General features: G+C 50.9%; 1 protein-coding gene across 1 annotated transcript in view; it reads left to right on the top strand.

The window, feature by feature from the left end:
* Nucleotides 1-2,316: 2,316 nt before the first annotated feature.
* Nucleotides 2,317-23,835, top strand: part of XDH (xanthine dehydrogenase) — a 57,004-nt gene continuing 35,485 nt past the window's right edge. Inside the window, exons 1-12 of the mRNA XM_037066638.1 lie at nt 2,317-2,474; nt 7,742-7,799; nt 8,882-8,978; nt 10,182-10,290; nt 13,763-13,889; nt 14,839-14,900; nt 18,028-18,096; nt 18,421-18,507; nt 19,629-19,770; nt 21,156-21,248; nt 21,817-21,968; nt 23,195-23,288. Coding sequence (XP_036922533.1) covers nt 2,427-2,474; nt 7,742-7,799; nt 8,882-8,978; nt 10,182-10,290; nt 13,763-13,889; nt 14,839-14,900; nt 18,028-18,096; nt 18,421-18,507; nt 19,629-19,770; nt 21,156-21,248; nt 21,817-21,968; nt 23,195-23,288 — 1,138 coding nt within the window. The 5' untranslated portion in view covers nt 2,317-2,426. The remainder of the gene's footprint in view (nt 2,475-7,741; nt 7,800-8,881; nt 8,979-10,181; nt 10,291-13,762; nt 13,890-14,838; nt 14,901-18,027; nt 18,097-18,420; nt 18,508-19,628; nt 19,771-21,155; nt 21,249-21,816; nt 21,969-23,194; nt 23,289-23,835) is intronic.

Genomic DNA, 23,835 nt, shown 5'->3' on the forward strand with positions numbered 1-23,835 from the left:
AAGAAGTAATCACCCTAAGTTAAAGCCGTTTAGTCAAACTTCAGTATTATAGAAATAGATTTGCTATTATAGTTATTACAGAAATGAAGTCTGAATGGCAGCATCAGCCATTACTGACCACGTATTCCCACTTTTCGGTGCCCCACAGTGACGGAGGAGAACTTTACCTCCAGATACGAGAAGGAGGCTGAAGCCTGGCCGGGTGGGGAGAAGTAAATCATTACCTATACATCCAGCATGTGCCGTGGGGCACACATCGACCCCAGTTTCGTTTCATGCTCACCACAGTACATTGTACCAGGGAGGCAAGGTCACCCTCGTTTCATAGATAAGTGTACTGAGATCAAGAGAGTGATGTTTACCAAAGGTCACCCACAGGTGGTAGAACTAATACTCAAAAGCCAGTCTACCTAACAGCAAACCTGAGGTGTTTCCTCAGCCTTCCCCCTTTATCTTGAAAGTTTCTTGGGACTCTGTCTAGAGATTGGCCAGGAAGCAGAGGCCTTGGACAGCTGGGTGGGCCTCTCCATCACAAAGGTGTGAGGGTCAGGGAGAAGTCCCCCATAACAAATCACTACCCCAGGCTCAGCCACTCTCCTTCTGTCCACCTTTTTCCTCCTTTCTTTCAGGGCAGGGTTTCTCAGTCTGGGCCCTGTTGACACTCAAGACCAGATACCTCTTTGTCACTGGGGCTGTCCGGTGCACTGTGGGGTGTTCAGTAGCATCCTTGGCCTCTGCCTACTAGTTGCCTATAACAACCCTTCCCAGTCCAAATGCTAAAACATATCTCCAGGCATTGTCAAATGGCTTCTGGGGTTGGGAACCACCCCCCGCCCCAGTTAAGAATCATTGGTTTATGGTGACCAACCAATGAGGTTTGCCCTGGATTGAAGGGATTCAGGCTATAGCCAGGATGGTTGGGAGCACACTGGGTTGGCTGGTCACCCTCCAAGTGAAATTCTATCTCCGGCTAATAAAGACTGGTTGGGAGAGAGGCAGTGGCTTGATAATGTGGCTGTCCTCCGGTCTTCCGTTTCTCTAGGCTATTGTGTGCCAAGCCTGTGTACTTAATATGCCTTTCTCTCCCCCACTAGCCCTACTCCCTTATGATCAGAGGGGCCATTGGAGGGACTGTGCGGGTCTTTTGGGGACCGAAGGAGACCAGAGGGAATGCTGGTGTGTGTGTGAGCTGGGAGAGGCAGTTGGGGGCTGGACTAGAGAGAGTTCAGCCGTGCTGCCCGAGCGGGCAGTGGGCACGTATGTGTGTTTACTGATGGGTGTCCCACCTGTGGCCAGTGGGCCACAGGCAGCCTGGGATGGCTGTGAATGTGGCCCAACACAAAATCGTAAATTTACTTAAAACTTTATGAGATTTTATTTGTGATTATGTGTCACAAGGTATTTAATGGGTGGCCCAAGTCAACTCTTCTTCCAGGGTAGCCCAGAGGCGCCGAAAGTTTGCTCACCCGCTGTGAGAAGTTAATGAGTATTGGATGAGGGAGGATTTCAGCTCAGAGTTAACTTGGCCTGTGCCTAGGTTGTGTGCACATTTTAATTTATTTGCTATTATGAAATATTTTTATGAGTTACTCTGATGACTTATTAAGGGCATATTCCTGAGCAATAAAAGAAAAGCCTCAAAACTGGTTTGTTTTTAGGATTATTTGTATTGTGTTGTTAGAGAACGCATTAGCAATAGTAATAAATATTTTGGTTCTTTGGAACTTACAAAGCACTTCCAAAGTGTGTCATATAATATGTCCCTCAGCCTTTTGCTGTTGGTGTCCTTCATACTCCCATTTAGGGGATGGCCACAGCAGAGTTCTGGAGCCAATAAGCAGCTGGCTGAGGACCAATGCCAGGTGTTACCTCTGAGTCACTGGGCATTGCCTCTCGTGACCTCCACATTCCTCCAGTCGAGTGAGTCCTGCATGTAAGTGCCGAGTCCGTGTTTCTGTAAACGGTGAAATGACAAGTGCAGACACGGAGGGTGGGAAGCAGCTCTATTGCCCCAACGCTGACGATGGTCCTTGCCCCTCCTCTGGCTTCAGCAAGTGGGAGGGTGAAGCAGTTTCCACCCTTAGGGCTGTGCCTAGGACCCCATGGTCGCACATATTCTTTTTTTGTTGTTGTTGCACATATTCTTGATGACTGTTCCTTACACAGATGCATCGAGATGACTCTTTGATACAGCCACGGAGGATGTGATTTGCAAGGATGATTGCTTAACACTTCCTTGATGATGCAAACCGGTGGCTTTTGCCAGGGACTTCTTATATGCCGAAGCTCTAAGGTAGCTCCCTCCCATTGGCCTGTTTGGTTTCATTTTTTAGAGGAGGTGTGTTTTTCTAGTTACAGAGCAGTAATAACTGCCAGTGTCTCTTGGGAGTGAGGTACTGGGAGTGTAGGCACTCCACCTGTTGACAATGACAGCGGACACAGACGAGCTGGTTTTCTTTGTGAATGGCAAAAAGGTAAGCAGGAGCTGATCTGTGCTTTGGCTTCCCTGCTGCCTGGGAAGGCCTGTGTGTCCTGTGGAACAGGTCATTTTATTCTCTCCCTCTCGTGTTCACTCCCACTTCTTCTCCTCCTTTCTCTCTCTCCCTCTAAAGATGTGGCCGCCTTTGGGGTAACATCTATCATTAGTGAAAGAAGACCTTCTCAGGGCTAGAACACAGTCACGATACTCAAGATACTCAAGGGGCAAAGGAATGGGGTGGGGTGGAGCGAAGGGAGAGGCATCTGTGAGCTCACCCCACCCTGCCGGCTCTCTGCAGTGGTAGAGATACTGAGGGGCTGAGAAAAGGTGGGGGGCAGAGTGCTAGGTGAGACCAGAGGTCACCTGCCGAACTTCTATTTCTGTATTTCATCAAAAGTGTCCTAAGGCTTCTGTTGATCCCTTGCCCGAGGGAGGGAATGGAACGAGTTTTCTTGCTAATGTCAGAATATCAGATGAACACAGCCTTTGCTTCTGATATTTCATGTATGGAAATACAGAGTCTGGCAGAAGTAAGGCCTGCCGGGGTGTAGTTGGTAGGGTAATAATATGGTGTAGTCATTTATAGTTTTAATTTGAACATTTCATGTCTAAAATGGTGGGTTTGAGTGTGATATTACTACGTTCCAGAGTTACATGCTATGATTTTATAATAAACCGGGGCATTATTTGTGCCTACCCTGTGTGACAGGTAACTTGTGGGAGGGCGCATACTGACCTCTAGTGGCAGCCACACTACATTTCACAAGGGGCAGGCTCCCCTCCCACCCTTAGTTCTACATATATATGTTGCAGATCTCTCGCTTGGATAAAAATTGACCACTTGGATTAACTTCATCCGTGCACAGGGACCTAGGGAGGGGGAGATGGAGAAGAGGGGGACTTAGGTCGTGGAAATCCGTCGTCGTAGCCCTGGAAAAATGAGGACCTTTGCAAATTCGAATGCGGGTGCAGAGAGAGGAGGTGCAAGTCCATGACATTGCCTCCACCCTCCACGCGTCCTCCCTGCCACACTGCTGACTCGCTCACGTCTGCCCTCACTCCTGTTGGGAATGAAAGGGACAGCAAGAGGGCGGCCATAGTCGTACATTGTGAATGGTTGTGTGAGTGACGGATGTGCCCAGTGGGCACACCCGCCCCCAAAGCAGTTTTATTTGTTTTATCATATTGGTAGTTTTGAGACAAGAAACAGAGTGACTTTCAGGGTAATTTTCAAGAACTAAAATGTGCTTTGTAGGACATATAGTGCTTACATTGTTAGGGTGTGTTGGAATGACTAGTAAGAAAATTCCATGAGCCATCAGTGCTCCAAAGACTGTGAATTCTGTTTGAGTGATGACTGTCCCTGGAAGGCACTGGGGAGTGGGGTTCCCATGCTCTTCGGGGTTCCAAGTTTTCTCCCTGTGCCACTTTTTTTTTTGGAAATGGCATCTGGCACCAAACTGAGCAGTAGGGCAAAGCTTCCACGTTGGTGGTAGTAAAACTTCTGCGTCCAACATTTCAAACAATTTTATTGCATTCAGCAATTATACTGCAGAGATTTAAGAAACAGTTGCTGAGTTGGCTTTCTAGAAGGGTTACTTACAAGAAGGCATCTTCTGTGGAATTTTAAATATATATATATATATATTTAATTTATTTTTAGATGGGGGGAGAGAGGGAGAAAGAGTGGGAGAGAAATATTAATGTGTGATTGCCTCTTGTGTGCCCCCAACTGGGGACATGGCCCACAGCTTAGGCATATGCCCTGAGCGGGAATCAAACCTGCAACCTTTTGGTGTGTAGGGTCATCCTCCAACAACTAAGCCTCTGAGCCAGAGCTTCACTGGACCAGTTCTAGGGAAATCTGGCTTGGCAAAAACTGTTTTCCCATGAATTTTATTTTCACCTTAGGAAAGCAGTTTAAAATTTTTACGTGGTATCATTACATCAGACTCTACCATCTACGACTGCCAGCCTCTGTGATGGATGTCCATGTTTGTCATTTGTAAACATGTTGCCTCCGGAGAAACTGCTGGGAAGGACGGGCGATGTAAAAACAGTGCTGTAAAAGTGAGGCCCGACAAAGGAATCCAAGACAAACTAGGGCAGCTGTGAGTGGGCTTCCATGTCTGTTCCCAAATGTCCTCGACCTTTGGTTACAGGATGTTACAAAAAGAAGTTACAAAAGAGGGGGTCAGAACTTGGTGACTCACTCTTCTTCTTAAAGCAGGCTTTTTAACATTTACGGTTTTTGCAATACTCGTCCGGTGGTAATGAACGCCTTCAGTTTTATTTATTTATTTATTGAGCCCAGGAAGCTCTTTATTCCTCCTTCAGTTTCAAATGATAGCCTTGCTGAATAGAGTAGCCTTGGTTGTAGGCCCTCACTTTTCTTCACTGTGACTATTTTGTGTCAATTCCCTCCGGTCTGGAGTGTTTCTGCTGAGAAATGCCCTGACAGCCTCGCGGGAGCTCTCCTGTAGGTAATTAACTGTCTCAGTGACTCACTCTTAAATGTGAGCCTTCTTCTCTCCCTGTTTCAGACTGTTGTCTGGGACTTCTCTAGCTGAGACCCTGGAGAGGATGTAAGATACCAACTATCAAATACCCCGAGGGCCTTCCGTGGTGGGGATGGGCCCTGATGGCTGCTCTTTTCACATCTCCCGATCTGGAGTCGGAGCAGAAGGGAAGGAGCTGCCTAGGCCTTTGTTATTATTGCAGCGATTGTCAGGGTAGGATTCTGGCTTCTCTGAGCAATCCCTCTCTGTTGAGTGGAGACCGTGGATTGGAGAAGTCTGGGAGGATTTAGTAGGTAGGGTGCGGCTGAAGGCGCCCAACAGTTATCCTCACAAAAAGTCAGTGTCAGTCGCTGACTGACTCACTAGTCAGCCCTCCCCGCGTCCGTTCCTCCCTCCCATCGTTTAGCAAACCTCTCCGAGCCCTACACCTGTGGGGTATGTGTCCGCTGGAGGCATTTGCCATTCAGGAGTTTACGAACTAGTTGGAGAAGCGAGTTATGGTGAGGCAAAGTAATATATTCCAAAATGTATTTCTGAAAGAAAGAAACTTTCCCTTCGTGTGTTTGTCTGCTTATGTACTAATTATCAGTTCAAATTCATGGAAGTTTTCATTTCATCGAAAGGGTTATAAACCCATTTGGGCCATTATTTGTTCTGGTGATTGAAGTGTCCCAGAACAATCTGCTTAACTCAGCATTTCCTCAGCTCCCTTCCCCACAAATTGTCTTCTTTTGGGGGTACCCACTGGCACCCACTCGAACGAGTTCTGTGGAGTGTGCTGGGGCAAACCCTCTAGCCACACCGCTGGGAGAGGGGCGCAGCCATCATCTGTAGGAATTCAAGGGAGGTGGGCCCCTGTGGCTGGAGTGATACGGGGGGGCCTTTCGTCGGGACGTGCTGGGGTCTTGCGACAAGTCAAGATGCAGATGAGAGAGGAACGAAGTGGTCCGAGACTTTGGAGTCCGAAGTCAGGTATTGTCATGGGCGTGCAAAGACCAGCGTGGCAGGGAAAGTGGGAGGGGGAAAGGCTGAGCATGGAGAATGGGGATGGATTGAAATGAGCTTTGAAAGAGAGTGTGAGGAACTCGGGTGTTACCTGGAATACGCGGGAGGTCACCGAAAATATTGGGCCGGGAACTGACGTGATGCTATGAAAGCAGAGCTGGAGGACGAGAGGGAGGACCCACTCGGGGAGGAGGTGGTTGGGGGGTGGGGGAGAGGCCCTCACTGCCGTCTCCAGGAAAGGTGATGAGGCTCTTTATTTTGTGCATTTACAATTTCTTCTCCAAGAGAACAGACATTTCATTTCCCTGGGTAAGTAAACTTTGTAACCAGGACTTCGAATAAGCTGGACCTGTGGGTTACGCTGTGGGGCGTAATCAAAAATGAAAATTCATTTTATCTTCTACTCCTTTAAACGATATTCAAGAGGCAAATTCTGGCAGTTTTGTTACCTCTTTGATTAATTCGGATCAATAAAAAATCCTATGGCCATTTCTAAGTTGCCTAGCACAGTTTCAATTCAGGACAGAGAGGTGAGGGTAGCAAGACGGTGTTCGTTCAATTGGTGCTGGTGTAAGATGACTTGCCATCACTGGGGATGTTCAATCACGGCTCTGTGATGTGGGGACGTGCTTTTCCCAGGCCAGCTGCTCTCTCTCAGCCTCCAGTTTTGGGAGGTCCACTCCACACAGATGCTGTTGGAGGTCCCGTCACCTGTAGTTATTTTTTTTAGAATGACTTAAACACCTCCAAGCCACTTCTTTCTCTGTCTCTCTTTCTCATGCATGGCCCACCCTCAGTCCATGGCCAACACTTCCCGTGTTTTGCTCTCCTGAACTCTGGATATGCACCCCAATCCCAACATCAGCATGACGCTTTCTTCTTCGGCTTGTCTGGTGAACCCATCTCTAGCTGTGTAGATATGCCGGGGCACCACGTCCCCTGTGAGCGTTCCAGGTGGCGCTATGGAAACACCTTGAGGCGGGAGGTAGAGACTGCTCTCCTGGCTTTGGGAAGGTGTAGGACTCACACTACAGTGCTCTCTAAAGAAATTCTTATTATAGACTCTCTCCCATTTACCATCCCAGTCATCCAAACTCTTTATCCTTGACAATGGGTGAGGAGTAGTGAAATGATTTGACATAGATTTCCTGACCATTTGCACTGGAAACTGGCGTTTTGTGTCGTAAACAACCTTTTCCATCTTATTGAAAATTCCACTTGTGGCCCTTTGGTTTGCAAGTTCTCCTCCATTTCTGACATGGGGTACTTGTTGACTGTGATAGCCCAATGCGCACGATACCGCACTGTGAGCACAGGTCCACAGACTGGCCCTCCGCCATCTGAGCGTGCACACGCCCGGAGGCAACGCCAGAGATGTGCAGGCTGCCGCTCTCGGCTGTCCCTGGCATTCACAGGCGTGATCCAGCAGCTGGCAACCAGATGACGTGTTTGATGCGAAGGGGGCTTTGCTTTGGTCAGACAAGGCCGGCAGGTGCAGCTCCCAGGCACCCTGGGGCGGGTCCTGAGCTGAGTGCTGATGTAGAATCTGAGAACCGGAAACCATCAGCACACACACAGAATGTGGCTTGTGGCTAACATGTCATTGTTATGGAGCTATCGAGAAAAACTGTTCAGTTTTCATAAGATATTTAACACATCCCTGTTAACCTGGCAACTCCTTCAGCAGGACCATGGCTGAGTAGGTCCGTGATATATTTTTCTGCTGTTTTTTTTATAGGTGGTGGAGAAAAATGCAGATCCAGAAACGACCCTCTTGGCCTACCTGAGAAGAAAGTGTATCCTGACTTTGGGTGGGGGCGCGGGAGTGGGGACGGTGGACCCGGGCTGGGACACTTGCATCCGGGTCGCAGCTTTGTCAGTCAGCAGCTGTGTGACCCCGGGAAGTCATCTGAGCGCTGTGGCTGAAATTCTCAGCCATTGAATGTGGAGGTTGGATCCATGGGGAAATAGCAGTCCCTGCCCTGCCTGCGAACCAGTTAGGGTGAAGAGTTCTTGGGAATAAGTGATTTCCAGGTATGAGATGTTATATTATAGTTAGTTACTAATTTCATCTTGAAAATGAGAGAAGTGCCCAGGAGATGATAAGCTCATGTGTCTCAGGGAAAGAGGCCACCGCCATTGTAGTTTTCTGGAATAGCCTCTTCCTTAGGCACTTTTACAAATGCCAAGTATTCGATGATTTAGTTCTGTGAATATGTGTAAGACGTGGCTCCATCAATGGTCCCTGACCTCAAAAATATCTTCATTTTAGTTTCCCTTCATGTATTCTACGGACTGGATATTCAAAAGCCCTGGTCCATCCCTAAGGTGGACTTCATCAGCCCCATAGGTTCCGGATAAAAAGCTGGGACTCAGTAGACCCCAGACTAGAGCCACATCTCACTCTCTGGGCAGATGTGACGGCTGCCCTACCTACTCAGATTTTGACGTTCCTAATTCACCTGCCTGGGGATATCATAGGGCTGAGGGCCTACAGAGCTGTGCCTACAAGACCCTGACCCCAAGAAAATGATCAGGATTCAAGTCCCCGTCAAGTTTAAGTCCTCTAACTCAAGTCCCCTAACTCAAGTCCCAGGGGATGTAACTTGGTGCTTTCATGTGGGACTCTGATGCCTTTTCCCTCAGAGAAGGTGGGGAGGACCCTGTTCCCTGCCCCCCCCCCCCGCCCCCGCCGGGCTCAGTGCAGCCCCTCCGAGGAGGAGGCCGGGTGGGCGTGCAGTCTCCCTGGTGGAGGGGCCCAAGCCTGTGCGTGACAGTGACAGTTCTACACTGCCAGGTCTGCCCCGGGATTTCCCACCAGCCCAGCAAAGACTCCTGTTTTCTTCAAGTTCATGTTCCTTAATCCTTGGCCATCCAGTGGGACTGAGCGGGACAAAGCTGGGCTGTGGAGAAGGGGGCTGTGGAGCTTGCACCGTGATGCTTTCCAAGTACGACCGTCTCCAGAACAAGATCGTGTATCCTTTGCCTGTTGGCCGATTGCCCATCTGAGGACGGTGAAGCAGGGGTCAGCCTGTGAGTGACTGGGTGTGCGTGCGCACGAGTGGCCTTTCTAAAAACCCAGACTGGTTTCATTTCCCAGGCAATCAATCCTTCACCAGGTCTCCGTTGCCCCCAAAATAAAGTCCCATCTCTCTGCTTCGCACACGAAGCCCTTTGCGGTATACCCCACCTTTCCTCTCCAGTTTTCCTTCTCTACACGGGCCCAGCACTCCAGTCATCAGTGGATCCTAGTCCCCCAGGCAGAGACAACTCTGTACAATTACACTCCACACCCACTAATTTCTTGGTCTTTGCATAAGCTATTTTTCAAATCTTTTTCAATATCCTTCCTTCCAAGACTTCTCTACATGGCTAATGGGACTAGCTCTTTAGGACTGGGGAAAATATCGCCTCTTCTAGGAAGCCTTTCCGGATTCCCAAGATTGCTAGGTGCCCTTTTTCTGAGCTAGTCCCACAGTGCCCTGTGCCCAGTCTTCCTGAGCACTTACCATTGGATATTGAAATTACTCCTGCACACTGGTTTCTATTTTTCTGAACTGACTGCGGGCTATTGAAGAGCAGAGATTTCATCTTCTTCACCTTTATTTCTCAGCCCTCAGCGGAATGACTGTCATGTGGCTGGCACTCAATAACTGGTGTTGATTGTACAGGTGAATGAGTGATGGGCAAAAGAGCAAATGTGAGCAAGCTCTGAGGGGCTGGTGTCTCATGTTCTCTGAGAAGTGGGAGAAGTAGAGGTGGGGGGAAACAGAAACAAAAGCGGCAGGAGGTGCTGAAAATGAAGAGGCTAAGGAAGGGCTCTACAGGAAGAGGAGCACACCTTGAGCCTGGAACCTGCCAGAAACTCCCCCTTAGCTCTTCCTCCAGGGTTGAGCTGAGTAAGAGGTGTCTGAAAGTGACCCTGCCGCCCCCTTGCTCCAGCTGGGAGGCCTAGGGTACCCTGATGCCTGACCCCACAAGGAGCTGGAGGGGCTCAGGGCCCACCAGAAGGAGGGCTACCTCTGTCCCTGTCTCAGAGTCTTGGAGCAGAGGCAAGGATGTGACACACAGCATTGCAAAGAGAAGTGACACACAGCATTGCAAAGTCGAGGCTCGGCACTCCAGTCCGCTCTGATGACCTGAGTAGACAATGGAATGACCTTAACATGCGGTTGCAGCCATTTTTCTGTCAATGCCTGTCTGGCGCCCATCTGCTCCTTGCACCATGTTGCTGTGACGACAGTGGAAGGGATAGGAAGCACCAAGTCCAGGCTGCATCCTGTGCAGGTAACCAGAGCAAAGGGAGTTTATGACAAGGCTGTGGACTTGCTTTGGGTTGTGGGCCTGAGTGCCACCCTTGGGCAAAGGAAACATGGTGGCCTGGCCACCTCCCCATCTTTTTAGAGGTGAGGAGGTGGGAGGTGGGCACTGTGAGACAGAAAGAGGAGGAGGTGCCCAAGCTGCAGCTCCCTCCTGTGGTGGGGTGAATGTGGCCGGGGAACCAAGGGGCCAATTGGATGTGGTGGCTGGACAGTCCAGTTGCACCAGAACTGGAGATGGGAGGGATAGAGGAACTTCCTCACCTTGAGCTCAAGTGTGCTTAGGAGACCCCCTGCCTTCCCAGATTCAAGACTCCAAATGCTCCACACCCCTTGATGAAAAGCCCACCCAACTCCCTGCTCCTTGAGTGGCAATTCCATTGCACCTCTCACCTGCCCCCGGGGCAGATAATACAAATGTGGGCTGCTAGGCCTCTGTCCTCACTGAGCAGAGGTAAGCCGGGCCCAAATAGCAGAATAGAGACGGGCGAGTGTCTGACCCAGGTTTTCTCCAGATGGTGTCAGGCCACCCGGGAACAGGTTGGCATTGGGAACGTTTTGGGAAAAATGGGCAATAATCTGGGGGCTTTTGTGGGGAAAATCAGGATGATCTCAGGCAGAGTGGCAGGGAGAGCAGAGCACTGTGGGAAGGAAAGACCATTGTCCCCAGTGCATTTTGTTAGGGGAAGCTGAGGCAAGCGGAGGTGTCTTTGGGAGATTGCACTCACAGAGGGTGTGGAGCTAGGCCCAGGTCTTGGTCCTGCCTCGGACATTTGGGGAGACTGTTGTTCAGGGCACGCCTTCCGTGGTCATGACATGGACCCGGGAGCCAGGGCCTCTGGTTGAGCAAGCCAAATATACCCCTTGAGGGGAGTATCTGGGACCCCTCGGGTGAGCGTAGAGCAGGGTGGGGGTGCTCTTACTTCACTCTACAGCCTTATTTCCTAAGGAGGAAAGGGAAATTGCTCAACTTGTTCAACCTGCAGGAGATGTGGAAGGTTCACTGGGGCTTGTACTAATTCTCCGAGACAAAGAGATGGAAGAATGAGCAATTCAAACACTGGAATCGCAGTCATATAATGAGGCTGCAACCTCACCTCTCCCACAACACAGGTCCTTTTTCCTGACTCTCTTATTTCAGCTCCCAAATACCGTATTTTGTCTATATAATGCGCAGCCACATTTTTGGCCCACACTTTCAGGAAAAAAACTTTTAATTCAATTTTTTAATTCAATTTTTAATTTATTTATATTTAGAAACAAAACCAATGATCATATTCCGGGGTTTTATTTTACATATGGGTGTCATTATTGCTTTCTAGAGTTATACTTTTAACATGTAAGCATAAACAAAAGAATCAAAAACATTTATATAAATATGGAATTAGTACCACCCATGCATAATGTGCATCCTTATTTTTCCCTCAAAAATTTGGGCAAAAGTGCACATCACAAACAGCAAAATACAGTCAGCTGTAGAGCCACATTCCTCTTCTCCTTGTCCACTTACTTTTTTTCTTGGTTTCTACGACATGACGATCCCCTCATTCCCCTCCCTGTCCCTGTTCGCACTGTGTGCCGGCTCCTCGCCAGCTCAGTCCCTGTGGCTGCGGTGCCCCAGGGAGCCGGCCTGGGCCCCTGTCCTTCTCCACCTTCACACCCTCTCTGGTTGAATTTAATACCGTCTACATGTGATTCGTATTCAACATTTATATCTTCCACTTTGACCTCTCCTCAGAGGTCAGATTCACACTTCCACCTGACTCCTCGGTATTGCTATCTGGATGCCTTAGTCTCAAACTTAACAAAACCCTGTTCTTTTCCTCCTCCTTTCTTGCCTAGTCTTCCTCCCCGCGAGTCAATGGCAAAAGTATCCATCCGATTGCTCAGCACAAACACCTGGGACTCGCCGTTCATCCTCTGGTACACCAGCCCCAATCTTTCCGGAAGTAGTGTCTGCCTCCAAATCCTAAAATAAAACCTTCCTCTTCTCTCAGTTTCCCTTTTACTGCTTGGTCTGAGCCACCACCCCCTCTTGCCTGGAGCACTACAGTGTCCTGGTCCCCTATTCCTATTCTTGCCCCCTACCGCCCATTCCCCACCCAACAGCCGGAGTGATTCTTTGAAACCACAAGCCAGATCGTACTGCAGAACGGCTTCCCGTCCCACCCAGAGTGAAAGTCCGGACCCTGCCCAGGCCCGTGAGGAGCTGCACGATCTCCCCCAGGATTCCTCTCATCCCAGAGGGTTTCACCCACGCTGACCTTTCAGTAACTAGCACACCAGGCTTTGCACCTGCTGTTCCCTCTGTCTGGAAGACACTGTTCCCTGATCCAAACTGCGGCATTAGATTCAACTTCAAGGTCACCTTTTCGGAGCCACCATTTCTGACCCCTTCGAGGAACCAGGAGTCACTCTGGGTCCTGTCATCCTCCACGAATTCTCTACATAGTGCTGATCTTTACCTGGACTTTTCTCGCTGTTTGTTTATTTATTTATTTATTTTGGTCAATATGTTTCCCCACTAGGACATGAGCTTCGTGAGGTCAGAGGCCTCATCTCTCTTCTTCCCTGTCTGTCGCACAATAGGGTCTCAGTAAATGTTAATAAAATGAATGAATAGAAAGAAATGCTATGCCCTGGGAATGTGAGGCTGTAATAATTTTACTTTATGTAAGTACCAGGAGAGGATCCCAAGAGACAAAATAGTAATAATAATAATAATAATAATAAATAGTGTGGACTTGGAGAATCTCCTTGTAATGGAAATCTTGCAGGTTTGAATGAAAATTCTGTGACGTTCAATGCATGTAGCAAATTCTACATGAAACATTTTTTAATTCTTAGGTCCCCACTGGATGTCAGTGGTTTCCTTCACTTAAGGAGACAGTGGCACTCTAGTTTGAAATAAGATGTATTCAGCTGGTTCTGAATAAAGGCCGGTCGAGTTGGGTTGTGGGGCCATGTAGTTCACAGAATGTGACGCGGCTTTTCCGTTCACCATGCGTGTCTTCGCATAAATCTCTTAAACCTCTGGACCTGCCTCCTCCTCTGTTCAGTGAAGGGAATGAAGGGCGAGAAGTTGCTTCTGGCTCTAAGAGTCACTATTCTTCGAAGAGACTTTCCTACTAATAACTAACATCGGCAGGATGCCCAGTGTATGCCAGGTATAATGTTAAGAGTTTTGTGTGAATTATCTCTTTGAATCCTCACCACTGCTCTAGAGGTGAGCGGTAGCGTGAGGGACCTATGGCACAGAGAGGCTTGGTAATGTGCCCAAGGGGACAGTTGGTGAGTGGTGGCCCTAGGGTTTCACTCTGTGCCGTGACTGCTACCCCGCACCGCCCACTGACACGGCCTGGCCTCACGCAGCTGAGCCACGCTTGGAGTCTGGGAGGGGTTCTCCCAACACGGGTGCCCATGCTGTCTGTCCCTTTTAGGAGAGAATTGCCAAAAGCCACGGCTCCCAGTGTGGGTTCTGCACCCCCGGAATTGTCATGAGCATGTACACGCTGCTTCGGAACCAGCCCGAGCCCACCATCGAGGAGATCGAGGATGCTTTCCAAGGTGCGGGCCTCTCGGCACAGCCCAGGAGGTGGTATGGCAGATGGGGTCCCCTGGGGGTCAGCACCGGGCCCAGGGAGCAGCTGGGAATGGGCTAGGAGTACACGGCACTGTCCTTCGGAAGAAACACTCAGGGCACCCCAACGTGGCGGCTAAGATCTGCTGGAGGGTTGGCTCTCTCTTAGTTTGACAAACACTCGGGTTGGAGACATCTCACCGTAGAGTTCATCTTTTTGAGGTGTCTTCCTGCCCTCTCTCTGCGCTAGGATGGGGTGGCAGTGGGTGGCTGGCTCAGGACGTCATTTGGAAATCCACGGAGGCTAGTGATACTGCTTCCTTCCTTCCAACTTGGCTTTGCCCGGAGCAGGATTCTGCTGGGCAAAGGCCACATCCGAGGGAGGCAGCCATGACTCTGATCTGCGGGCAGGGATGGCTTCTCGCTTTCCCTCTTTGTGTGGGCCTAGGAGTCCGGACCAGGTGCCTGTTTCTCAGCATTGGATAGAGAAAGCTCCACATCCGTTCACCACTTCAGCCCATCATTTGTTCGGTCATATTGTATTGAGTCCCAGCATACTTCAGACACTATACAGGGAACAAGGGACACGGGGATGAAAGATACAATCCTCACTCCAAGGAGTTCATACTTTAAAGGGGAAGAGAGTTTATAATGCAGTTTGATACCTTCACTCATAAAACTGTGACAAGGTACCAGGGAAGTACTTAAAAGGGCACCTGAATTAGTCTGGGCATTGTAGGAAGGATTCCAGGAAGAAGTGATAGATGTTTTAAAGTCAGAAGTGCAAGGAGGAAGAGGAAGAAGGAGAGGAGGGGCATTCCAGGTAGAGAAAACAGAATGTACAGCAGGCATCTGACTGATGCTGGAGCTAAGCCAGAAACTGCTCACTTGCCCTGTGGCCTGGGCTGACCCCGAGACTTCTTCTTCCTCCTCCAGGAAACCTGTGTCGCTGCACAGGCTACAGGCCCATCCTCCAGGGCTTCCGCACCTTTGCCAAGGTAAGTGGTGTCCCCAGGACATCAGTGGCCCTGCCCTTAAAGCAGCAACACCCAAGAATCACATTTGGGAGGAATGCCAAGGGCCTCTGGATTAGAGAAGAGAGATACGATGGCCAGGCGGCAGGTCCTTTCCTTGTGGGGACCAGGCCTGGGCAATGGATGCTGCCCTTCTTATTTGGAGAGGGGTTCTCATCAGTACCACTGGGACTCCAGGCTATGCACCACCCCCCCCCCCACCCTCAAAAAACGCCCAGGGGAACTGGGTTTCTGGAAGAGGCCTGGTGCCCAAGAGTTGACCTCCTTCAGGATATTTCGGCTGGGCAGCCATCCTTGGAGACAGCATGTTCAGCACGTGGCAGAGTCGCTGAGTGTGGAACGTAGTAACGACCCATCCAGCTCAACTCAGCAGCCATGCTCTCCTGCCTTTCCTGGCTGCCTTCTGCAGTTGACACTCTGCTGGGCTTATGAAACTGCTAATCCGAACTCCAAGTTCATGTACCCCTGCAGTGTTCATAGAACTCCGAGTGAGGAGTCCCAGCCAAGGTGTGCGGGCATTGCTTATAGAGAAAGACACACTGGCCTCTGCTTTCTTGGCTGAATCCCCTCAGGCTTTTCACCTGACTCTCCAGCTGGGTCATGCTGATTCTGACTCCCGTCAAAGAACCCTCTGCCAGGATGGTTCGGGGTTGATGGTAGAGTCACAGGCTCCGGTGGCTTTTTGCCGACCTGCAGGGTTGGTACCGTACAAAAGGAGTGTTTCCTTCAAACAATTCAAAGGGGGTGGAGATGCAAACAGGGCTCCTAAGGGTGGAAAACACCAGGCAGTGATGAGGAATCGGAGGTGTGAATTTAAGAGAAAGTGGTTGGAAGCTCGGATTCAGAGTCTGCAGACCTAGATTCAAATCCCATTTCACCCCTTAAGTCACTTACGACCTTGGGCAGATTTTCTTGTTTTTAACGTGGGGAATTATAATAACACCTACCTTGTGATTGTTGTTGAAAGTCCTTTTGGAAAGCCCTCGGAACGATGCTGGGCATACTTAAGTGTTCAGTAACTGGCAACTATAAACCACGATGCTGGTACATTTCTTCCATGACTCAATATTCAATCTTTATACATTATTCAGCCTTCCCTGAGAACCAGAAATTGTTAATCATGTCCATGATTTTATTTCATAGGAGGCTTCTCAAGGAGAAACAATTTAACCAGCCCCCCTAGCTTCTCAAAAGAGAAGGGCTTTGGAGTGTAGCTGACAATTATGCGTCCTCCCAGGGTTGGTTCCTGATTCTATTGGGGGGGGTGGTGCTTCCCTCACCTCAGCTGCCTGGCAGAGCAGGGCAGAGCTGAGGGCCCTGAGCAGCCGAAATGACCTGCGCTGAGCGTCCTCAGAAGCCATGCACATCACTCATTAGAGACCCCCAAGCCTTCATTCAGAGCCTTTTGCCTCTTGTTTTACGCACAGTTTTAACAGACCCGGTTATGCCGTTTTTGTTCCCATGGCACATACTAGAAAAGGGTGAGGAGAGTCTGCTAGAGGGAGGCACACTGGTCACAGCAGGAAATGGCAGTGTCCACCCAGCAGCAAGGAAGGAAATGAAGGGACCATGAGAAATAAGCCTGTCTTAGCCTACTGAGAAAAGTGGAAACCTTCCAGGAGGAAAAGGCAGTCATACCCAGCCTCGGTATGTCTGCCTTGAGTGCAGACACTGTTCATTACAGCAGTTTATGTCATGAGCACATCGGTGAATTATCAAGATCAAAGACTTAAGCAAGAACGTGCTGGCACTTCCATGACCTGGAAAATGTACTTGTGAAAAGACATCCTTCCCGCAAGGACGGGGTTAGTGTGGCTGGTGCCCTTCACTTCACTTGGAACCTGGTGAACCCCCTGCATTGCTCCCCCGAGAAGGAAGATGAGAAGAGGCACTATAGGCTCCGCTCTTTCTTCCTTTCTGTCTAAATAGAAAGGGAAGGGCAAGGCAGTGGTACAGAGGTCCAGAATAGGGCTGCCCTGAACTCTGGCAGCCACGCCATGCGTGCCGGGGCTCTGCACTTAGAGCAGCGTCTGCGAGGGTTGAGACAGGGAAGGTTTTCCACCAGTGCCAAGTCTGGCAGTGCCTTCTAGTTCTCAAAGGCCACACCTCTGACACCATGGCCTTCTGAGCGCCTTCTTGGGAACGATAGTGGGTTTGGCTGGTCCTTTGGGAAATGTCAGGGAAAAATGGCGTCTGCTGTGATTCAGTGCAGAAGGTCCATCCTTCCAGGAACTGGCCACCTGGGAACTGTGCCCGGCTGTGCCTGGAAGTTGCCCCCACTTCCGCCTCTCAGCACGACTCCCTGATTCTGGAGGGCCTTCTGAGGTCCTGGGCGGAGAGTCCTGCTTTCCTGGGGGCACCTCAGTCATGTGAACACACTCCTTTCCCGATGCCTTTGTTCTGAGAGCGTGGAGCCGGATGCTACTCTGTGCTCTGCTATTGGCTCCCCGAGAGGTGCTGAGCAAGTCCGCTGGTAGTGGGTCATCGTCAGACCTGTGGACTTCCTGCGGAAGAGGCCCGTAGTGAGAAGTGAAGCGTGCCTCGCGTCCTGACGAGCAGCGTCTGGGAAGCAGTGGCAAGGCCATTGGGCACACCCACTGGGCACATCTCCAAGCCCGGCACCCAATCCTTGGGTGTTCTCATCAGGAGGGCCACCCAGATTCCAGCCTGCGAGGTGGGGCTAGAAGAGGGGGCCCTTGAGTGCTGAGCGAACCAGGGGAGTTCCTGTCCCGTGGCTTCCTGAGGACGCAGCACTGAAGGGGGACGTGAGCATAAAGATATGTTTTGATCAAGTAGGAGGACCTAGTTTTATGGAGAAAAGTTCTTATCACTAAGTTTCGCTGCTGCTTTCTGGAGAGGTCTTATTTGTTTATTCACAAGTTATTCACAAGCAAGAAAAAGTAGCTGAAGCAGAGGCCTTACCTCTGTGTAAAGGTGAGTGAGGTGGGACGGGGTGCCCACTAATACTGTCTTGGGGGGAATAGGTGTCAGAGCTGGATTTCCCTGGACATGAATAATTAACGTAGGTTCCTTCCCTTCTGTGAAAACTCTTCGCACGTACTTTTTGTGTGAGTGACGGTCCTCTCTCTAGGGTGGTGGGTGCTGTGGAGGAAATGTGGACAACCCAAACTGCTGCATGAACCAGAAGAGAGAGTCCACAGTAAGTGGGGCCGTCTCTCCCTGGAATCCTGGGTGCCGATATCAGCTCAAAGGAGCCAGCCAGCCCGCAGGCTCTCTCCACACTCTTGGCAGTGGTGGCTGGCGGAGGAAACGGTCAGGCCCAGACTGAAGAGGGTGGTGACTGTGCACCTTAGCCCTGGGTGTCTGGTAGGGCCTCCTGTCCCTGCCTTGCAGGAGCTACCTGCCCCTCGCACCAGCCTGCTGTGGTCTGCACCTGAGTGTGCATGGACCAAGGGCTGGATCCTACGGGGCATTTTAACAGAGGAGATACTGAACCACACCTCTGTTCCCTTTCCTGGGGCAGGTCACTCTCTCGCCATCTTTATTCAACCCGGAGGAGTTCATGCCACTGGATCCCACCCAGGAGCCCATCTTTCCCCCGGAGCTGCTGGTAGGTGATGCCCCAGGGAAGGCCCATCGGGGACTCTGTGTCGTGAGCCTGTGGAGACCCACCTTATTTCATAACCCTGGGAACTTGTGTGCTCCTTGCCCTTTAGGTTTCAGCCTGAACTTGCCGTCCTTTCTCTGACACCCAGGGCTCAGATCCGTCTGTCGCAGACTCCCACAGGGACCCACATTTCTCCCCGCCTCCCATGTGTCACTCTGAGGACACCCAATGGCTCTCTCTGGCACACTGTGTGCAGTCACAGGTGCTTCTGACGCATCTGCTGACCTCCTGGCTAAATTTAGTGCATGACCCCCAACCCTGCAGCAACTCACCTCCTCTCTGTAAGCAGTCATCCATTAAACAAGCCAGCAAGCAAACACACAAGCCGAGCTGTATTCCAAGGGCACAGCCCATGGCCCGCAGCTCTGCTGGAAGGACACCTCTCCTACCCACTTTCTTACCTTGGTGATTCAGCTCCTTCACTGGAAGGTTTATGGGGAGGAGAGAATCAAGCCACCCTCAGAGTTTCTCCAGTGCAGACACCTCCAGGGGGGGCGGGCCACATGAAGACTGCCTTATGAGGTCAACGGGGCAGAGAGAGGGCTTTGCAGCAGGCTACCGGGGTGTCTTTCTCGGGATGGTGCAAAATCAGTTTGATTTGGGGTTTTCTTCCCCTGCGTCACCCCTCCCATGGGAGAACCGGCTCTCCACTGCATTCCCTCTGACAACCCTTCCTTCCTGGTACTTCCCACACCTTGTTCACTGCACCTCCCGGAGACAGTAGGGTCGGTTCAGGTTGCCTTGTGGCTAGTGACTTTGGGCAGGGCCCATAACCTCCCTGATCCTTGGGCTCCTCCTTTGCCTGTAAAAGACGGGGCTCGCAATGCCTCCCTTGCTGAGTCTCCGAAGGACTCGGTGAGATCAAGGGTGTGAGAGCTGCAACCTAGTTCCTGGCTCAATACGAGGTAGTTCCCCCCCACTTCTTCCCCGACGTGTATTTTCATTCTGAATTCAGTAAGAAATCAGGAGAAGAGGTGGTGCCACTGTGGCATGGAAGCAAGGGCAGTGGTGGGCATGGCACTGGGGAGAGAGAGATGACTCAGCACGAAAACGCTGTTTTCCAGAGGATGAAGGACACTCCCCTGAAGCAGCTGCGCTTTGTAGGCGAACGTGTGACCTGGATCCAGGCCTCGACCCTGAAGGAGCTGCTGGACCTCAAGGCACAGCACCCCGAGGCCAAGCTGGTGGTGGGGAACACGGAGGTCGGTAAGGCGGGCCCCGGGGCTGCCTGGGGGCAGAGACCCATGGAGGAAGCCTGGGCATATGAACTTCTGCAGAAGTCCGGCTTTGGAGTCAAACAGCCTGCTTCGACCCCAGGCTGGCTACGCGTCCCTCGAAAAACGCCCTCTCTCCCCCTGCTCTCGTTTTCCTGTTCCCTGTGTGGGGTGGACAATACCTCCCTCGAGGCTTATTCTGAGCATTAACCGAGATCCTTGATGACTGTTGTCCGTGGACGTGTGCCGAATGCCAGCTTGGTGCCAGGCACTCTGGGGAGCCCTGGGTGCTGAAGTCAGCTGGACACAGCTGTCTTCCTCACGTATCTCCTCGCCTGGGTTAGGAGGGGATGGTGAGGGAAAAGTGTCTGGGCCAGGGCCTGGTGGATGCAAGTCGTTCCATACACGAATCCCTCCCTCCACCCTTTTCTGGGGCTGCTGTGGCAAGACAAAGGGGAGGAAATGTCCGAGTGTGACTATTGCACCCTGTTGGTGCCACCACCTGGGACACGAGGTTCACAATATGCCAACTGGTCAGGGAGACTTGAGTTGTGCAGCTTCAAATTAGAGGAAATTTCTTAAGATCACTCCATCTGCCCTGCCCCCTCCCCCCTGTACAGCTGCCCAGAAGGGTAGCCACCCCCCGGAGTGGGGGCAGGGCACGGGGAGGCTGGCGGCAGAGAGAAACCTATCCATCTGCATTCTCTGTCCCGGGAGCTGGTTTTTCAGGTGGGCCCGGCTCCACAAAGCCTGGCCCACCCTTTGTGATTCCTGAATAGCATGTGTGGGAATGTGGGGTGATGGGTGGTCATTTCTCCTTTAACCTTTTCTCTCTGTGGCCCTGCGGGCAGGGCTAGGAGAGGGGCTGTGTCACCGAGTCTGAGGAACAGAGGCAAGTCTGTTCATAGACGTTTCTACCTTGATTAGCAGATTTAAAGTTTTTTCCTCTCAATTTCCCTTTGTGTCTGAACGTTAGACTTTTGTGTTATTACTACTGTTATATCCCAACTCCTAGAATAGCTCAAGTACTGAAATGTACCTATTCTTAGCTGTGTAATTTGGGCAAGAAACTTCGTCTCCCTGTGCTTCAGTTTCTCCCTCTATAAACAGTGAAAATCACATTATCTCCCAAGGCTGTTGTGAGGAGTAAATGCACAAGTGCTTAGGAGGGTTGCTGTGACAGATCTTCATTTCCTGTGTTTCCTAATATTTATTTTTATTTTTCTCATTGCCATTTATCCCTCCTATACCCTCTTTCTCTTCTACCCAGCCCCCTTGCCATCGCAATCGCCAAACTTGTTGGCATCCATCAGTTCTTTCTAATATTGTTAGTAAACACACACAGGCCTCTAACTTCAGGCTCCCATTTCTCTCGAGGCATTGAGGTGAAGTTTAAGAACAGGCTGTTTCCTATGATCATCTGCCCAGCCTGGATCCCTGAGCTGAATTTAGTGGAGCGTGGACCAGAGGGTAAGGGGAGGTTCACCTGAGCCCCCAGAGGGGCCGGGATGCTGGGGATGGTCCCATAGGGGTTGGTGGGTTCCAGGACACCCTCCCCTGTGGCTCTCTCTGTCATCTGCTTGTCCCGGAGCCACCCTGCACAGGGGAAGGGGCACCCTTCACTGCCAGTGGGCAAGGGCTATGAGGGTTTTAATAGTCACCCTTAGTCCTGGCTGCACATTAGAATTGCTTATGGGTGAGGGGTCAGGTGGCGGGAGAGGGCCTGGGTGCTTTTTAAAAAAATGCCAGGACTTTACCCTCAGAGACCTGATTTTGTTGAGTTGAGAACCACTGGTTTAGAGGAGAGAGCACCCTCATTGCAGGACAAGAGGCCTGGGGTTCAGTCCTGGACATTTTACTAGCTGTGTGTTGTTGGGCCAGTCACATGAGCTCTCTGGGCCTAACTTTCCTCATTCACATAAGGGTGCGAGTCCTGGTGCAGCCTCACTCAGGCTGCTGCACAGCTTCTGAGACTGTGTAGGAAAGTGTTTTCTGAGCTGGGAAGGGGCTCACTGTGATTCTGAGTGTGCGTTCCCAGGTATCTCCTTCGGAGCCTCTTGCCCCCTGAGCACTGTGGAAAAGACCCTGAAAGATGCCGTTGCTGAGCTTCCCGAGCACAAAACAGAGGTGTTCAGAGGTGTCCTGGAGCAGCTGCGCTGGTTTGCTGGGAAGCAAGTCAAATCTGTGGCGGTGAGTCCCCGATCAGGGGCCCATGAGGCCCAGAGGATGGGGTCTTTCATCACAAGGCTGGTCTGGCCCCTGCTGCAGACTCTGGGGACCTTGAACTTTAGTGCTCAGACCTGCCTGGGGTGTTTGTTAAAGAGGCAGACCCCTGGGCCCTGCCCTTAGACATTCTTGCCTAGACACCCGGTGGTGGGGAAGCCCCGAAGGTGCTTCTGATGAAGGCCTTTGGGCCACCCCAGGTAATGCTCACTCAGTGACTCAGTCTTTTCCCGGAGGCTGGGGAGGAGGAGTCTCCTGTCCCCTCATCCTGAACTTGACTCAGGCTCTCAGCAGGTGGATGAGAGATAAGTTAGAGAGAAGCCCAAACAGCGAGGGATTCTGTGTTGCAGAGCTGGGGGTAGGGCCGGAGGTAGACCCACCCGAGAGGAGGGAGGGGCCTGCCTGGGGGCTTACAACCCGCCTTCAGACTGGCCCACAGGTTCCCCGTGTGCAGGGAGGGGCATGTACCTGCCTGGTGCCTGTGACACTCATAATTGGTAGTGCTGGTGGGAGGAAAGCTGGTCATTCCGTTCTGCTTTTTTTTTTTAAAAAAAAAATTAAATCCTAAAACAAAAGGAAACAAAACAGCCTATTCTCGTTCCCCACATCCTACTTACGCTCAGCACCTGCCAGTCCTGGTTGTAGATGAGGAGATAGAAACTCAGAAATCTCTGTTGAGCTCCCAGCTGGGCTGGAATCTACTTCCAGGAAGAGCTTGTTTGGTTCTGCAGCTGGTTTTCTTCCTCCTTCTGGTAAAGAGAACCCTGTGCCCTTGCCAAGTTTCCAGGAAACTCAGATCCAGTTAGAACACCTTGTTTATCCTCAAGGCTTCTTCCTCCTTTTCCTTTATTTCCTGTTTCTGATGTACTAACTCTATCTTGTCTCTTCGATAAACCACCTTACTCCTTTCAGAAGAAGTTTGGGTGAAAGTAAATGAACGCACTTCAAGGTGTGGACTCTGGTTTACTGACCTGTAAATTTCAGGCCTGCGCCCCAATCCCAAGTGTTTGAATCTCAGGTTTTTCCTGTTGTTCTAAGGGCTGGGGTTCCTCCTGTGCCAGTCTTGTGTTGACAGGGACTGGAGGTCAGGCGTCCCCTCACCAGGTGTCACCCTCCTGTCCCATGTTTGGGAGCCAGCTGGGTGAACAGAGGCTCCTGGGTGGGCTCTCATGCACACTCTCTGCTTGTTCTAGTCCATCGGAGGGAACATCATTAACGCCAGCCCCATCTCTGACCTCAATCCAGTGTTCATGGCCAGCGGGGCCAAGCTGACCATCGTGTCCAGAGGTGAGCGGCCTCATGCAGAGGGTCCTGGGGGAGAATATCTCACAAGAGAGGTTACTTTCTGGAAGAATAGAGTCCAAAGTTCAATGACCCAGCTGTCCTACAGTTTGAATTCCTGGCAGCTGCGAGGGATCACCTATGATGGGGGCCAGGAGAGCTGGGCTGTTTCTTTATTAGGAAGTCACAACAGGCTCTGTCCCCGGATGTCTTACCTAGCCGTGTGCTAGAGCCAGAAGACACCAGCTCAGCATAGCGATTGCTGGGATTTTAGCGTTTGTTAAACATGGCCATTATTAGGAATTCGGTTATGTAAACTTATGAGATAAGTGGTATTCATAACAAAGGTAATGAATACTGAAAATTTACCACTCCCTAATTATTTTACTTCATTTTACTATTGCCTGTGCTGCTGAGGTTACTTCCACCTACTGCATCCACAGCGGAGAGGCTATCTAACAGTGGGCCTCTGTGCATCGTCCCCTGTCGGTGGGTCGGCAGCACCTCCCCAGGCCGGACAACTTGCCAGAGGGACCACAGACTCAGCATACGG

This window comes from Sturnira hondurensis, unplaced genomic scaffold (genome assembly GCF_014824575.4).
Source record: "Sturnira hondurensis isolate 20B ecotype Veracruz unplaced genomic scaffold, ASM1482457v3 Scaffold0016663, whole genome shotgun sequence".
Classification (NCBI taxonomy): domain Eukaryota; kingdom Metazoa; phylum Chordata; class Mammalia; order Chiroptera; family Phyllostomidae; genus Sturnira; species Sturnira hondurensis.